The sequence below is a fragment of the Hermetia illucens genome, chromosome 6 (assembly GCF_905115235.1).
Source record: "Hermetia illucens chromosome 6, iHerIll2.2.curated.20191125, whole genome shotgun sequence".
Classification (NCBI taxonomy): Eukaryota; Metazoa; Arthropoda; class Insecta; order Diptera; family Stratiomyidae; genus Hermetia; species Hermetia illucens.
Window position 1 is genome coordinate 64,052,489 of NC_051854.1, and position 18,778 is coordinate 64,071,266.

At 38.5% G+C, this 18,778-nt stretch overlaps 1 protein-coding gene across 1 annotated transcript in view; it reads right to left on the bottom strand.

Moving 5' to 3' along the window:
• Window positions 1–17,952, bottom strand: part of LOC119659187 (ubiquitin-like modifier-activating enzyme ATG7) — a 37,110-nt gene extending 19,158 nt beyond the window's left edge. Inside the window, exons 1-9 of the mRNA XM_038067147.1 lie at window positions 17,733–17,952; window positions 17,101–17,616; window positions 2,363–2,558; window positions 1,940–2,304; window positions 1,676–1,879; window positions 1,477–1,621; window positions 1,233–1,391; window positions 978–1,166; window positions 749–916 (exon numbers count right to left, since the gene is read on the bottom strand). Coding sequence (XP_037923075.1) covers window positions 749–916; window positions 978–1,166; window positions 1,233–1,391; window positions 1,477–1,621; window positions 1,676–1,879; window positions 1,940–2,304; window positions 2,363–2,558; window positions 17,101–17,297 — 1,623 coding nt within the window. The 5' untranslated portion in view covers window positions 17,298–17,616; window positions 17,733–17,952. The remainder of the gene's footprint in view (window positions 1–748; window positions 917–977; window positions 1,167–1,232; window positions 1,392–1,476; window positions 1,622–1,675; window positions 1,880–1,939; window positions 2,305–2,362; window positions 2,559–17,100; window positions 17,617–17,732) is intronic.
• Window positions 17,953–18,778: the final 826 nt, after the last annotated feature.

An 18,778-nucleotide genomic window follows, 5' to 3' on the forward strand; every position in this document is an offset into this window, starting at 1 on the left:
ATTGACAATGACGTTAATACTTAGTTAATAACGATTGCACCAGGATTCTGGCAAAATTGGTAACCATACATACAGCGACGACGATAACTCATTGTCAATTAATTTTCCAGTTACTACAAAATTAATATGCTAAAAAAATCTACGTGACAAGGACTAGACCAAGAACTAGACACATCTTTCGGGTAGGGACAAGGTAGGTAAAGGTATTGATGTGTCGGTGTGCCGATGTCGGCTAGATGGTTTTCTTGTGTATGTTTCTTCATCTTATCCCAGCAGGAAACGGATACATCCAAAAGATTGATCTTGGATGCATCTACATACTTATTTCTTTCTCACATCCTTGGAGAGCAAACATAGTTCTATTATAGAGAATGTTGCGCTTGCTTGCTTCCACCAAGTTTTTTGAAGCATCATTCGCTCACTGATTCAATTAAGATCCATTACCATTAAACCTAAATGAATCTTTAAGATAGCTCTGCCATTGGCTCTAGCTGGGATGTGGGAAGCCATGAACAGCTGTGCAATGTCGGTTATGACAGATGCTCGAAACCACGTGGGTGCACACCAATGCACTGTATCACACACACGGCAGTAACACCACCCCCACCTCCATAAAATTCCAAAGAATGTGCTGCGAGTTAAATCTCTTCTCGACCACAACTTCATTCATGATACCATCATTGTCAGTTTATGACCATCAAACAGAAACCTCCACGAACCCAAAATAAAGAATTTCAAATATACTTACATCTCCCGGCGCAGTAACATCATTACAGAAATAGCATCCTAAATTTGCTCCACTTATACAATGCAGCCCATCAATTTGTTGAGGATGTAAAGCCTCTTCGAGTACTTTATGGCCACCATGCCGCATGACAAGATAACTATCAAAACCTAATGCAGCGTTAATAACAATCTGTTAAAGAAAATCAGATTTGATCAGAACTGCAACTTCTTTAAATCGAATCATTTCTTACTTTCTTATGATAAGAACCTAATAAGGTAGGTAACCATCGACTTTCTCTGGAATCAGTCAATAAAAATATAACATCACAGTTTTTTACTGCATTTTCGATAACGTCGAGATTTTGAAGAACTTCACTGCGCATTGAATCACCTACAGGATGACCAGGCATTGGCACTTGTACAACATGACCAGTGGAAACCTGATATATTTAAAAACTCTAATTTGAAGGAATTCATGAAAATTTAAAATGTTTACTTGATCTTACCACATTTGGATTTATTTGTTTGATCCTTTCTGCTGCTGTTAACGCCTTACGTTTGTTACCATCAACAGCATCTGCATGGATATAAAGAGTCTGTCGTACCGGATTCGAAAAATGAATTTTGCCACTATCAAGGAATGTTATGTTCTTGAAACCCCAACCCTAATAAAATAGGTGAATTGACATCAAAACAATCAATTTATTTGAAAGTAAAGTAATTGTCAATTAGTTCAATTTTCGCTATTACCAACAAGTTCCTCGCAACTGCACAACCTAACGTACCAGCTCCAAAAAGCAAACATCGTGTTCTCGTAAGAATATCCAAATCTAAATTCGGCATAATACGCCACTTCATCAGTTTCAGGTTAAGGTACACAGAGTTCTCAGCTAACCTGAAAACAATGATTAAGCTTTATATCGCAAAAACTTAATAGAACGGATCTCACTTTGCCGGGTCCATACTATCCGCCATCGAAACACATCTCGGTATCATTTTGCCGGCCGCATTTGGTTCCCATCCAACAAATGGAACTTCTGAATTTTTCGAGTTCACTGGAACTATAATATCCCAAACTAAACTTTCTCCTAAGGTTTTCGGAGTTTTCATCCGAACACCCACCACTTTTATGTGTTTATTATGCAATGAGGGACTGAAAAACATGATTCTGTCAATTAACGGTATGGTTGAGGAAAATTTAAAACCAACTTACCACAGATACGAAATACAAACTAAGTACAAGCGTAACAACCATGATGGTTTATCAGTTCCGCATGGATCCGAGAAGCAAAAGTAGATTGTCTCCAAATTTACGTCCTTAAAATTATCTAAATTTTGCACATTGATACAGTCTTTCAGGTTGTAATGTTTAAAACCGTCATCATCTTCATTCTTTCTCAGTATAAAAAATGACTTTGATTGATCCGATGGTAAGTTAAAGTATATAGCCTCTAAATGCTGAGATAGTTCAGGTGAATCTTTCAATAAAGTGGGTCTTGAACCGGAAATAATTTCGGCATTCGGATGTAGTGGAGCCGGAAATGCGAACCAATAGTAGTATTTGTGCGTTTTCAGATCCTACGAAAAATTGTTCAGTGAAACAGTTATACAATCAAAACATGGTTTTCCAGCTTACCGCAAATGAGAGGATGAAAAATCGACTTATACGCCGTGGATCCTCAAGAATTCTTCCAGTTGTTATGTCTTCCAGAAATTTTTGTCCCTCTGATGTTAGTAAAGCAACTTTATCGCATTCTTTAAAGCCCTCGATTGTATTTTTGTTATATAGTGTACCAAATGATGTGTAATTGAATTTCATTGGTGTGAATTCACTGAAAATATGAAGAAACCAGAATAATATAATGAATGTGAAGCACTCGTTTAAGGCCTTGGAACCGATCAAAACTTATTTAGTTATGTCTACATAGTACAAACGCGTACATTACTTCCAATCTTCAACTGTACTAAAACATAAAGATTCATATCTCTCAAATTCACGATGGCGGATATAGAAAGGGAAATTATGTAATAGCTGCGACAATTTACATCCAATTAATTGGTAATTGATTGATTACTAACCAACAATGAAAATAAAAAAAAAATATGTGGATCCCTCAATTCCCAAACAAAAATTTAGCCTTGGCCTAGTTTGGGCTTGAACTTTGGCGGTTTTTACGTTCAATATAGTTCGGACCCACGTTCTAGTTGCTATTATACAAGGTGTCCCGTTTATGATGGTACAAATTTTAATGGTGGATAATACCACTTTTTTTTACCGTTTCAGAGTTATAGCGTTTTTTGTGAATAGGATCAAAAAGCTTGACCTTCCCAAAAAAAAATCACAATTTTCCACTCCCTCACCCATTTAATCCCGGATTTGATACCATTTTCGGAAACTACATAAAATTTCTTATAAATGGCTATTTTCTTCAATTGCAAAGGTCATCATCGAAGGTATAACTGTTTAAATTTTGGAGAAATTACAAAATCGATTTTTTATCTAAATTTCGACACGAATTATTGTAACCTACTTTAAATTTAAAAAGCTGCCGAATTGATAAAAGTTGCTTCAATATGTTACCTTTCAAATGTTGGGTTTAATTATGGAAAATTTAGGAATATTACGCATTAAATGGGAGAAAACTTGGTCCTGATATGGAGCAAATTCACTTAAATATGGCAGTCCCAGTGTTTTGGCAAATCAATTTTCCATTGATCTCATTTAAAAATAACATATTTAGGTATAGGCTCAAAATCACTTCAAAATACAATATTAGACTTTTCAAAAAGACTAGAGACCGGATTATTCTGCGTAAATCACTTTGAGCTAGTGCAAAAACAACTTTCCTATCATTTCGGATTAGGATACCTTGCCGCTGAGGGAGTTGGGAGACAAGAACGTATGCTGAAACTTGGGCATCAGTTGGATTACTAAAAACTCTCTTCTAAAGACGTGAGACAAAATGACTCCAGAAATAGCAGCGACCATCGTTGTTAATTTGCGAAAAAATTAACATTCTAGAGGATTTTCATCTTTTATTTCTTACAACTTACAAAAATTTTATACTACATTTATCGCTCCTTGTATATACCGAAATCAGAGAAAGAAATAAATAAGGGTAGTTTATCTTTTCGGATCAACGGATCAACACCTTATAGTGTCCATAACTTCGTTGCGTGTGCCACTTTCCGTTTGCTTTGTTCTGTGACAAGCTGACAAGAAAAGCAGCATTTTCCTTTCCACGTTGTAGCCTCCCTTAGCTTCTCCAATACACTCCTTCCAATTTCCTAATTTCCATCCCGGCGTACACTTATAGGAGGATATTGCAAAATTCATTGAGACATCTTCGAATCATGAATTGAACATGGCGTGATTATCCTTGGACTTATACGAGTTGTAGTAGCGTTCGGGGAATGCTTGAATAGCGTGAACATGTTCAAAAGGCGCATCCTCCAATATAATGGCCTGAGGATGCCCAGTTAGTGTGGGAAGCCCAAAGGCCATGCATTGAGGCGTTTGTTCGTTTTTCAGGTTCCAGTGCGGATCCACGCATCGGTATAAATTTTGTTAAATGACACATGGCTAGCAAAGAGGTGGAGCTTTAATGCTTGTAGGCGGATCTTCAAAGTCAATTTCTCTTGGTTGTCTCCGACCACTCAGGATGGTCGTATGACTATCTCCAAATTTTTTATGTCATTACAACTTGCGCTATACCAAAAATTCGATTAACCAAGAACGTGAACAGAGTGAAAGCATCATAAATTTATCTACTCCGATATCCCACCCACTTAATGCAGTGGCAAATTTGCTACCTCAGAGAAGACAGCTTGCGTGGTAACAGTGCAGATCAACATTTTCTCACCTATCACTCGTAACAAAGTCGTGCTTACAGCGACGAGGCGAGACTCAAAAAAAACATGAAATGGAAACTTTCGGAATCGACAAGCTGGACAAGGGATTTGTCAAGCGTAATACCTCTCCTGAGAAATAGTAGTTATAATCAAAACCTGGGAGGTACAAAATAATCCCCAGCTTATTCAAGTTTGTTAACAAGTCGGGAAACGGGAAGCTGGACGCTTCAGGTATGAACGATTTTGTGTATTTCCTTTATAAAGACATTTGAGTGTCAATTTGTCCCATTAGAACGTAACACGTAATATACGCAAAATCTTGAATTTCCAAAGAAGTGGCAACTTTGACTTATTATAACTTTATTAGTAATAGGGCGATTTCCATCAAACTTGGTAGGATCAAGCTTTATATTATAACACAGATTGCCGCAGAATTTCATGGTGCTAGGATGAACTTAAGGGGGGTTCTGCAGTCAACTACTAAAAATTACAGAAATATACTATCATTAACTTTATTTGAATGGATATCGATATGGAAGGTATTTCGGAGCCTAGCCGCAGCTTCATGATTTTTTCCAGATTTTTCTGTTGGTCAGTTTCTGAAAATGATCCCGTTAAATAATTGATCACTTTCTTCCCCCCGAACTCCCCGCCTTTCCGACAAAATAAGACCAGTTTCGAAAATTACTAACCGAGACCTTTCATTTGATATCTCAGATGACTATATTTGGTGAAAAAACAATTTACATGTATGGGGACTTCCCCTTAAATTCGACGTAACAGGATGTCACTTACTGTATGCCTGAGCATCCACAGTTCCCACCTTTCCACCAAATTTGGTGTCAATCGTTGCTACAATAAACCGATTTTAATAAGGTTTTATTTTACACCAAACCTTAATAAAAACGAAATATAACCAATTAATTTAGCAATCCGAGAACGGAAGGTAAACAGGTCGGAAATCGTAAGCTCATCGCTTCAGATATGCAAAGTTTTGTGGATTACTTATGTAAGAAGATTTAGCTGTTCGCCGATTTCATTTGTAGTGTATACGTATTAAGTTAGCCAGGCACTTCAACGCGCTATTCACATTTTATTATGCATATGATGGCCAGCCATCCACGATACAGCAAGTCTGTCAGTTCCGAACAGGACCGAGTCTTTCCGATCGCCTGTTCGACTAAAAACACCATCTACGTACCGGCGCCATCTGTTCTACTCTGGCTATGAAAGGCGTTAAGAAGCAAATTAAAAAAAAAAGGCTGAACAATTCAAACTGAGAACCAGAGGGGTTCCACCCATATTCCAGTCGCAAGTCAACTATAAACTGTTCAGGCGTAACTGACAGGTCTGTATCCTTTAGGATACAGTCAATTTACGCGAAATAGACAACTTCGACCTACTATGATTTTGTTAATAAAAATACGATCTCCACCGAATACAAAATTTTGTACTTCTTGTATAAAATTAAGGACATTTCCAGTGAATTTCCAGCCCATTCTTAAATTTTTTTGAACAGATATCGGCATGGGAGTATTACCAAAGCCTAGATGTCATATCATCATTATTTTTTAAAGACTTTTTGGATTTATCGTTTCCCTTAATTTAATTTCCCGACAAAAGACACACACAAAAGACAAGGAATGATGAAATTTCAAATAACTGAAACTGAAAGAATTCGTACCCACAAAATATAAGAAACTCGAGCAGGATATACCTTGTAGACACTAAGGACCGCTTTTCTAGAGTTTTGAAATGTCATAATGAAGAGCTCCAGGAAAAACACAAAGGATTGGACAGAAAACACTACAATGTGAGGTCGGAAGCAAGCAAAGAAGCAATTGATTTATAAAGAAATGGGGTATATGACCAATATAACTTGAAGTTGAAGCCAAGTGCACTTGGAGCCTAGAAAGAAAATTCATTGAGAGGTTGATAATCATGTACAAACTGAAGTTTGAAGCTAAAATTGGCGTCTCACTAACACCCAAAATAAAAAAAGGAGGTCCAGGATGCAATTTTACATGGTTTAGAATTTAACTAACGCACCGGAACGTGATCAGTTGCTCGTACTGGGCGAAAATGTGCTTTTGGATGGAATACTCAAAAAGATTGAAATATAAAGCGGAGATAGCACTAAATATAAACACAAAAGTTCCGAATCTATCTTTGATATTGATACAAAAATAATTTCGACCTTTACGACTTATCGTCGCAATTACAACATACTTCAACATTTGAGTGTGTAATCTGCTCTCATGATTAAGCCAAATTAAAGACTAAACAAACGGCAATTATCACAATGTTTCCTATTTGTACACATCGTTCTCCCTCAATAAATTGTGGTCGTATAATATTTGGCGTAGATTGATAATAAAAGGGACATGTAAATATTTGCCACTATGCGTGACATGTTCGGAGACATATATTTATCTCGTAATCAAAGAGATCGTATGATTTTGAAGATAGCGACTATACAAATTTGGGGCTGACTTCATTAAAGGGTTATTATGGGGCTTATGACTATATCCAAGAAACAACAAAAGTAAGAGGTGGGTAAGTATACAAGGCCGTAAAAATGCTAGACATCATATTAAAGTGTTAGTTCTGATATCTACTATGCTATTCATATTATCAGATTATAATACGATCTCCATAATTAGATTGGTTTTATGACCTGAATACTACTTCGCCCAGAAGGTATAAAACAAGATAGTTAACCTCCAAGAGATTTTCTCAGGCTTAAAAATCGGCCGTTAATTTGTTGATATTTCTCACATTCCACCTCAACTGTTCTGTGCCATATGGTTAGGGAGTACTTCCATTATTATGTATTATTCCCTTTAGTAGGAAAATGCATTCGTCTGCCTAGAATATCAAGAAATCGAAACATCTAATTTCTTATTTTGCTGCATGTTTATTCATATTTTTTTCATTTTATGCTTTAGGTAATACCTGTGGGCTAGAAGTTAAAAATTCATTTGAAGTATTGTTTCTCTAAATAGTGACTAAAAGGAATAAAAATTTAGAGACTAACAAATCGAAGATTTCTAAATATGATATGGTAACGAAAAGTTATCCATACATAGGGTGTTAACAGCATTTGTAGCTTTTAAAAAAATCGATTTTTTATTACATTTTTTTTAAGTATAACTATCTGGAAATACTTTGTAATTGAAAAAAAAAAATCCGCTCCACAAACGACGTGAACCGAGTGGCGGGATTTAACCCCTTAAGACAAGGGCAGGTTCACAGGTTACAGCCTGCGACTATCGCACACAAAGAAAGACTGATTTTTTTAGATGTCCATACCCTCCCCGCCCAAAATGTTAGTATTTTTCAACGGGAATTAGATTTCCAACACTTCCGTTTAGACATTTAAGACGAAATCTCCGGGCCCGGGTGATATCCCTAAACAAAAATTATCTAGCTCCAGCCAAGCTCTGATCCGAACTGTGAGCGGATTTACATTGAACATAATAGGAGGTGCAGCGCTGCTCCCAGGGCAGAAGTGGGGCAGCGTCTGATGGGTTGCCTGTGCCTTGATACGAAACCGTAGCTATCTTCGTTCCGCTTTTGATTTTTGAACTTTGTCAGTCAGGACGCCAAGTATCGCAAAAGCAACAACCAACACTCTCGTCTTCGGCACGCTTAACACAGCTGCTTCAATAACTGTCATTTTAACTTAAGCTGTGAACGGAGTTATGCGCACTGAATTCATTCGGCCACAATTTTCAATTGCAGAGATTGAACGTTTCGGTATAATAATTGTCAAAGAACTAAAGTGACTCGTTAACTCCAATTGGAAGCTTCGTGCGGTCATCATGGAAATGCGAGCACGTAGATCTAGACTTATCGTTATGCTTTGTTGCGAAGCGCAATGCTACTGGCAGACCATTTTTCACGTTAACCAGAAGTAGCACCATTTACCGATCAGGTGATCATCATAATTGCCAGAGCATTCCCCAATGTATGAATCCACGGCATTGTATACCATTTCAGATCAGGGAAGACAATTTGAATCGTAATTGATTCAAAAACTCAAGAACCTACATCAGAACCACAGCGTACTATACTGCAGCCTATGGTGTGGTGGAGAATTTTCTACGTCAACTCAAAGCAGCAATACGCTGTCACAAAGCTGCTAGACAGACGCATTACCTGACGTACTACTAGGCATCCGACAAACTTCCTTTAGAGACTCATTAGACTTAAACTCCATTATTTTGGGGACACGCGCTGAAAATATTACACCATTGCGTTGAAAACCAACAGCAATAAACGTATTCCTTAAGGGGAGTTTTCACACCCAACATTTTATTTTCATTTTTTTTTGCTTACTAATTCCATAGAGTATATTCCCAAGAATCATCCCCCAAAACTTCAAGTCGAGAAATTTCATAGAAGTCGCTAACTAGCAAAAAACCCAAAACAACACATTTTTCATTTAAATTGTATTAACACTTTTTTGTAGCACTATGTTTTTCATACTTTTTGAGATTGCTCGGCCATTGATTATTTCATTTGCTTGATTGATCCTTTGAATACTTCGATCCCTCACGTGTTATTATACAAAACTTCACGACGGATCTTTCCTCTCGATCGCACACACGGTTCCCGAGTTCTACGGCTCCATGCGCGCGGTCGAGTCGTTCTTTTTTGTTGAAAACAAAACCTTATTAAAATTACTTTACTACCTGTCGGTGTCCGTCTGCCTGTCACATGCAGTTTTCCCCAAAAGATGAAATTCGGAGTGCAAAATTTACAATCGTGTACCCAAATATTCTTACATAAAAATTCAACAAAATCTTTCATAGTTGAAGCGCCAATCTTCCGTTTTCCGACTTGCTTTTTTTTTTGTTTCAATTTAGCTCGCGTGTTTATTATTCGATAGATGCACGCGACGTCCCGTGTTGGTTTGATTTTCAGGTTCCGGTGCAGACCCATGCATCGGATAAAAAACATATGAAGTTTTGTATAATGGCACGTAAGAGATCGAGATCTTCATATGACCCCCACTTTCCCGAGCCTTGCTAGCAAATAGGTAAGCAAGTGCGTTCGACGGAACACTTCGATGGAGTTTCAGTATTTATGGCGGACCTTCACAATCAATTACACCAAGGTTTTGAGATAGCTGTCCCCTCTTGGTTGTAAAAATAATACTTTCTAAAATATGCTAATATACTATTATTAACTTTATTTTTGCAGATATCAGAACGGGATGTATTTTGAGGCCTAGATTTCGTTTAGATACAACACTGTGATTTTTTTTTTCGATTGGATAGGTTCTGAGAACGAGACCTGTTACACTTTTCGAGGGACATATTTTTAGCCCTCTGTTAAGTGAAATCGAATATTTAAAAAGCTACAACTGAGACAAAATATGAACTCTATATCTCTCACTTATTTCGTATCCGACTCATTGATTGTCAATGCGCAATTGTGTGAAAATTATGTAATTACATAAAAGGTGTGGAAGAGGGTTAGTTAAACATGCAGGACGAGCATGGCACCACGCAATTAGTAGACGTACTAACTTATTGCTATAGCTTGCAATCCTATACAAATGAAAAAATTGGGAACGGATCTTGACGGAGATTTTCCAACAATACATGTGTGTGATGAATATGTGTGTTTGAAAGCAGGGTTGGCTTGTCCAGTTTTACGCTTTAAAGTAGATAAGATAAGAAAGGATCTCAATCAGAGATACGCCGAGAAATAGTTAGATAGAAGACGGTATAAGAGAAAAGATCTCGGTCGAATAGATAGGACGTGAGTACGAAAAATTTGGAATAAATAAAAATTGGCGAATTTATTTTGTTTCTTTTTATATTAGAATCAGTACATTTAATACTTTACACACTCACTTCTTTACGTTTCACTCGATATCGAATATGGGGCTAGTTTCGAAAAGTACTAATTGAACCCTTTCATTCTGAATATTATGCATTAAATTGGAGAAAACGGGGTCTTAATATGGGGAAAATTCACTTGCGAACAATAGAAAATAGAAAATGAATGCGCCAAAACATTAGAACTTCCATATTTAAATGAATTTGTTATGTCAAAACCACGTTTTCTCCCATTTAATCCGTGTGTTTCCATATTCCATAAATCATTCTACCTGTCATTTGCTTTCTTAATATCTGTTTTGCCTGACTTGCCTTCACAACAGAAAAATTTAAACTACTTAAAACTACTGCGAATTTCGACTGGAAAATTTGAAGAATGGTTTCTGAGGCTATATTCTATCGAATTAGCAGAACAAAATATGAAAACCAAGAGTGTGCTGAAAAAGATTGTACAATTTGCATCAATGAATTTTCATGATCTCTTCAGCTTTACCTTCTGATAAACTCTCAAACAGAAACCAATAATCAGTAAGATAAATTAAAGGGTCTATATACATCGAGACTGTAATATAGTTAGTATAGTTAATATAGTAATACAATACCAGCATTCACTGTAGAAATTATATTAATAACACAAACATTCACTGTAAATCTCATGCCAAAAAAACCCCACTAGACAATATAAGATAAAATATCATCCCAATTGTGTAAACATTTACTGCATCTAAATATTATCTACACACTAAAGTAGTCTTAACGCATAACCACATAAACACTCGAGGTCGAATTTGACGAGTGAATTGAATTTCAAATTACTTTTCAATTTGTTGATGGGTGTGCAATGGTATAATTTAATCAATTGGTAAATAATAAAATTATAAGAAGTCGGTAGGAAATTAAATTTTTAAAAAAAAAGTCAACTGTGCGGCAAACGTCAAATTCCACGAAATTGAGACTTTTAATTCCCCGCATTCCCGCTGCAGATTTGTTAGATTCACCTTTGCGAGCGTCTTATCATGCAGAGATCAATTCTCCAACGACTTTCACGGTTCGTGCGTCTCTAAGATCAGTGACGTCTGGGGAAGCGTTCATAAGCTTATCCTATACGACGAAATTCCCTGAACCCGCATCTGATTGCCGAAGAATAAGGACGAGCTCGTCCAATCCCTGCGTCTTCAAAGCCCCAGGATCCTCGTGGACGGCTTTGCGTTGATCAAGAAGGGGGAATAGATGACATTTTCTACTCTGCATAACCGGAGAGTGCCAGCAAGCACTAGAAAAAGCAGATTACAATGCAATTCGGAGTCAGCAACGCAAAAATGAAAGTGAAACCGCATCAAGTTGACGACGTCAATGAACTCTTGGAGGAGATCGGCGGTCCGATGGGAATTGACGCTCCCCTACAAAAGCAGATCACGCTGCGAGTACGCCGCAGCTAGTTTGTTGGTCTTCCTCCGTGAGGAGAACGTAGCATTGATACCGGAGCCTTCGATCCAAGGAGACCGAAATACAAAAGGAAGCTAAAGTAAATATTGCAATTTATTCTACAGCACAAGGGACACGGATCCGGACATACCTAAAAGATTTATCCTCGCCAGAATGACCCTGAATGCCTTTCTGTGTCCGAACCTCATTACCTAACCGAGGTCAGAATGGAGCAGGCGAGAGATGAAAACGTGTAAATCTCCTCCGCTTATACTCCTCTGCATCAGCTTCACCAGAAACTACGGTCATCATCGCAGCAGCTTGTTGATAGGCTATGATGCCAATGTGAAGCACACACTTTGTAGCTGCTCGGAAATCAACAAAGGAGGCGAGTCCTTGTTTAACTTTATTATTAACGCAAACCTATCAGTGCGTAACAAGAGCAGTACACCAATCTTCCGCTTCCATAGCTCCGAGAACTATGACAGTTGGGAGAAAGTCCTTGATATCACCCTACCAACCAACAGACACTCCAGGAGGATCGACTGTAGGAGTTATCAAGAACAATCTCTCTGGTGCACGCAATGGTAACATTCGCAAATCAAAGGTCAGGGCTCTGTAAAAGGCATTCGAAACCGCCTTTAAAGTCTGGTGCCTGGCAAAATACAACATCTGTCCAACGTTACGAAGCTGACCAGGGAGCTCTTCAACATCCGCTTAAAGGCACATATATTGGCAGCATGAAGAGGTACAAGTCGGCCATAAAGACTGCCAAGAAGCGATCCTGGCTGGATTATTGTCAGAACATTGAAAGCAACAGTGAGTACGCGAGGAGCCCATTCTTTCGTAAAAAGTGAGGACGCACGTGGCAGAATCTTCTGGTGAGACCCTAGAGTTACTAGTCAGCGAGGATAACTGTGAATCAAAACCTTCCTTGGAGGTTATATAGTCTAAGTCGTGTGAGATTGTATGAATTGAAAATTCGATGAAAATATCGCAATTTCCCTATTTTTTCAAAATAGTGTGGCTTTTTTATTTTTTTACGATGAAATATTGATTGAATGATTCATAATTATCCAAAAATGTGCACTAATCCATTAAAATGCTACTTGAAGGTTTTTGTAGATAATATAACGGTAAATTTTAACATTACGCCAATGATATGCAAATGGAGCAGTCAAACTCATTTGGTCCATGTTTTTGATCGTCAAAAGTGATAAAAACAAAGAAACAAGGGTCCTCAAGATGTACTCAAATCAAAATGTGAAGCATAATGGGCAATTCAATTGTGAAAATCATTGGTGCTTCGAAGTGTGGCCTTCATACGACTATAAAGGACCTCAGTCAAACAAAGTCGATCGAAAACGTTCCTACCTAAACAGAATCCCTGAAAAACCACGCCGGAAATTCGAAGAGAAGTGAACAATAGGTTCACCAAAAAAATATGGTTAAAAGGAAGGATTATTTTGGACGCAATGCTGTAAAGAAACTTGCTCTCAAGACTGAGCATTTTCGAAAACGATTGGATTTTGCCAAAAGACACACAAACTGGACAACGGAACAGTGGCAATCGGTTCTTTGGTTAGACGAATCGGAGTTGGAGTTTGGAAAAAAACGTTCCCAATATATCCCGCCAAAATAAAACAACGCTTCAATCCAAAGTGCATACCATAGCATTCTCCAGCAAAGGGCCATTACATCAAGAATGAACTCGCCGCGTTAGGAAATAATTTGGAAATTTGGATGTAGTTTGTTAGCCGAAGTCTTAAAATGAAAAATTGCCTTGGATGATATTTTCCTTTTTATTGGCTAAAAGTATCTAATATATACAAATACGTATTTCAAGGACCAACTGTCCCCTTTTTCGGTGTTTTATCAGAAGATAGACGTGATACAATATTTCACCATGCTTCTTGAGATTTGACGCGCGGAATTAATTTTGACATTTTGAGATCTTAATCAGCAACTGCTAGTTTCCGGTCTACTGAAGTTTCTTGACACAACTTGTGACGTCACATACAGAGGCGCGGGCTGTTGAAAATCCAAATGCTGATAATTTAAAAAATACTGGCTTGAGTTAATCTAGCTAACAAAAAACTTCAAAAATTAATCAATAGAATGTCAAGGATTTGCCGGACTATGATCAAAACGAAAGGATTCACTCTGATGAAAATCCCTTGACTCATTTTAATTTTTTTTTTGTTATTTTTTCCGCATTTTGACACTAGTTAGTGCACGTTAGATTGAACGGATATTGTTTATTTTGGATTAATCTTCAATAATTTGGGAAAATAAAACGGTGTACATAGTGAAAATATAACAAAAGCACGAAAAAATGTTTTTCAATCGTGCTTAAACTTTCCGCTGGTAGTTTACATCTTCGGGCAGAAACGACATAATGCCAGTCATGCTCCAAAAACACCAAGAGAGATTTGTCAGAACTGTATTATGTTCGAATGCTCGCCTCCAAAGCAAAACCACAGAAACCGCTCTTCAGAACGTAATTAGCATAGTAGTGCGATGGTTACAATGCACTATATACCTAGTTGCCTTCCTGGCAGCGGCAGCATAAATTCCTTTTTAAAAATTAAACCCATTGAATGAATCAGAACATTTTTACGTCTGCCTAAAGTTTTCATTTGCTTGTTCCCTCAAAACAGCCATCGATGCTCTTAAAGTGTATGACGTTGCATCGTCCTGCTGAAACCAAATGTCTTCTAAGTCCAACTCATCTAGCCGTGGGAAAAAAATCCTGTAATATGTTTATATATTGGTTTGAATTCACCACTGTCACCTCATTTTCCTTAAAAACCAGAAACTAAGAAAATTGCACACCACACTGTGACTTTAGGTGATTTCAAACGCCTTTGATGCAATTTCCGAGGATTAGTGTCAACTCAATAGCACATGTTTTGTTTGTTGACGGATGCACGCAAATGAAAATGGCCTTCATCATTAAAAAAACAATAGCGCCCCCAGGAACGCCTTCGAGAACGTTCAGAAAGTTCCTGAAAAATGCTCCTCACAGAACGATCGGAAAGCCCAAGGGCAGACAAACATTTGCACGCAGAACGCCGAAACATTGAAGCTTTCACTGCCTCAACGTGATCTAATGGGCCTGGGAGTCCAGTTCTTCGACTTGTAACACTTGTAGTTTGTCTGAACTTAGTGACCAATCTACCGATTGATTTCCAGTCCGGGACAGGTGCAAACAAAGCTAAATTAAAGCGGGTGCCAAAGGCGCGCTGTATTGCGATCACACAACATCCGCTCGGCTCCTAGGGCTCAATGGCAAAAGTACGCTCCACACTGTTCCAAAGCAGCCGACTAAACTGTGTCGGACCGTGCAGTAATATCAGGCTACATGTTGGATGTTGGACAGCGAACACTATGGACACAGTAACATATTATACAGAGTACCTCGGGAACTCTGGGCATTCCCAACGGATTACACCACATACAAGCTGCGTGCAGTGGAAGACCGGCAACGTATCGCAAGTTTATGACACAGTATTCTTCTCCGACGGAACAAAGATGATCTGTGGAGGCGGTGCGGGAAGTTTCTGGGATACGCCCAGTGTACCCGAGTCGTAGAGTCTTCCGGGATTCGCCAGTGAATTCTAAGCGGAGGTACTGGAAGCCTGTCAATGACTAGGGCATGATGCGAACCCCAAGCGTAACATAGTGAGACCGTCAAGCAAGCAGCCATTAAGACTTTGTAGTCAGTGGCGGCATTTTTCATTTTAGCAGAGCAGTGCAGGGATACGCAAGACAGACTGAGTGGCACGTTTGAAATCACCTTCCCATGGGCTCCCAGCCATAGGAAAGTAGATACGAACGACAACGCCGACAAACTGGCCTGACAGGAGTCTCTCGGTAGATGCAGTTAGCACAGACACCGCTGAGGAAAATTCTTTAGCCACTTCCTTGGCGATTATCCAGCTCTAGATAGAGTCAGGCTGCGAACACTTGGTACAAAATTCTCTGAGAACCTTAAAGAGATCTCTAATTGCAGGATTTTGGAGCTGCTAGCCTTCGTACTTGCTACGGGCTAGCTCTGAAGATCTAAGCCGACTCTCTTTGCTCTTCCCAGAGCAATCATGATCTTAGACGTTGGTGGTACCAAAATGGCACACCACAGCGCTAATTGGCTGGAGCGGCCACTAATACTTACCTATCTAACTATTCGAGCGTATTCTTGCAGAGGATATTTTTGGTAACCACCGCAACTAGAAGTTGTCTTTAAGCGACTAGTAGAGTTCGCTTCTACCTGCGTCCCGCCCTCTTTGTTAGATATTTATATTAACTTGTACTGTCAAGAAAGCCCACACCTTAGCAACCCTGAAGCACTTATAGAAATAGCTGCAAAGAAGGGTAGATGTCAAAAAGGATAAATGAGGTGTTTTTTTTACTAGGAGCGAAATTCAAAAGTCCCTCTCAATCCCCATAGAGTACGATTCTTCGTGTCAAGCCCCTAGGCAACATCAGACCCTAAAAAATACCTTCAATTATTATGTAATAACTCTCTATTATTACAAAACTATCTTTGAGCTAATATTAGGAATAATAACTTCCTTCTCAAGGCCATTTACCAAAATATCAGCTTTTTACTGAATCACTCTATATTTAATTCAAATTATCTTCTTATCGCTGCACTGAGCAAGAACATAGAAGGCGACCGCCACAACACCCACACGTATGGAATTTTAATTCATTCTTGAATGTGACCCTGTCTGAAATATTTTAACTAACTTATCACTGGCAGCGCAGCTTTGCTTCGGCAAAGAAGCTCAGAGTATCGATTGCTAAATGGTCAGCAATCGAGCTACATATTCGCTTTCAACCTTAAAGCAAAATCACGAATTATGTCGATCAAACGTTAGACAAGAACATTGTAACAGTGCGTGACTTTCATTGCTTCAAAACAGGTGTTGTGAGCATTCGCTTGAAGCAAGGGTCATTTGCCCAAGGAATTTCTTCGTGAAAATTTAAAAAAAGCGCCTATTTTTGGATTCATTTTGTATGAATACAAGGATGGGCTTGCCAACACCGTGTATGATAGAATAACTTTGAAAATTACAGCAGAAGCCAAACATCAGAACCATCTATAACACACCTTGAGCACGCGCCTCAACTTCAGATTATTTAAAGTAACTGTTCGACCATACGTTCCTCTGTTTGCACTATCACATAACGCACCAGCGCACAAATTTGCGTCAGTTCAACGCAAAACAAGTTTATTTACCTGTTAAAAGCGCTGTAATCCACTTCGAATAAACATTCCTTGGCATTGGCATTGGTGTAGTACCCATAAATCTCGCGTGGTCCATCACTCAACTTATCGACGTCGATTTTAATCTCTGCCAGCTTGTGCCAGAACGAGGCCTGGACAAATGATTTGAACGGCACGTACTGCAGCACTTCCAATTGCGGGTCACCCATTGCGTGAAACCAATTAAAATTCTGCGAGTGAAACAGCAAAATTGGTCACCAACAGAAACGAGCACGAATACCAGACGCGCGCGTAAATTCCTTGAACGACTCAGACAAACAACGCTTACAAGCTCCTCAGACGATACAACTCACACTGGAATCTGTTGTCCTTCCTCAAATGACCTCTCTTTTCGATATGCCTGATTTTTGGGGAAAACGGAACGATCTCGGAAGCATGCGTAGAGTGGGGCAGTTGTGTCTACGTTGGAAGACAAAAGCTCATAAATATTCAGGAAATAACGCACAGCGAAGCAGCGAACAAGTTGAGCTAGAATAAATAAAAAAATCAATATACGATTAGAAAAGTAACCACCGAGCACGCGAGATTAGCGTGTCTCCATAGTGTTAAATGTCTGCTGAGAGTTTTCTAAGCACGATAACTACCTGGAACTGTAACGGGTTCGTCAGAAACACTTCAGATAAGAATTAAAACTGGTGATTGTCAAGTGAAGATAATGCGCACGACGCCTGTAGCCAATAAAAACGACCTTCATGTAGTAAACAAGCTTCTTGTGCAATTCGTAAGAAACAATTCATCCCGAGTTTGGCAGATCCGAATGTTTGATAACAAAGCAACTAAAACATCAAAGTCACACTGACAAGCTAGGTATAGGTCCTTTCAACTATGAAGCACAGTGGAATTCTTGTGCTATAGTGTTTTGTGGGAGATAAGTTCAAATGGTTTTATTTTGTGTGCAGAGGTTTATAAAATAAAAAGAAGGAATATTTATTGAGATTTACTTTTATCACTGTGTTACCAAACTATATGTGAGTAATTCAAAACGAGCAAGTGATAGAATAGAGAAATACAGCCAACTAAGGAGGAAGTCAATTCTCCACCAATTTCAGTAATAGAAATTAGAAATTGATATTGCAATTATTTTTTGCTCTGAAGTATTGAGGCACAGATTGAAGAGTTCAGTGTCTGCTAATCTAATATTTCTTGAAAAAAATGGACCCAAACTCGCAATTTTGTATGTGCAAAGTGCTAATCACGCAGTTCCTCAACAGAATAATTAAATGGTTTTATATAGCAAATCATTCGCGTACCATTCTGGAAGTTCATGTAAGTATAAAGGGATCTAAGATCCGCCCTCAGAAGTAGTCCAGTCTCAGAAATAGAGCTATGTATGCGTCGCTTATTAATCATTAATTGAATATAATTAAATTTCTATGTTTAACGCTACAAGAACTTTTTGGTTGTTGGTTTCAATGAAACGAAAAGATTTTTTTTGATTAGGTACAAACCTATTGTTTTTACCCACGGGAGGGACTAGAAATGGTTGGATCCCCACTCGTACAGGCGCAAGTCTCCCCCATCGAAAGAGCTTGCGCCAGTGGAGAGAGTGTTGCGGGAGATGTAAAACGCAGCAGTCAATCGGGCTGCTTTTATTGCACTGGGTAACAAAATCTTGGGGCTCTGTGAATTC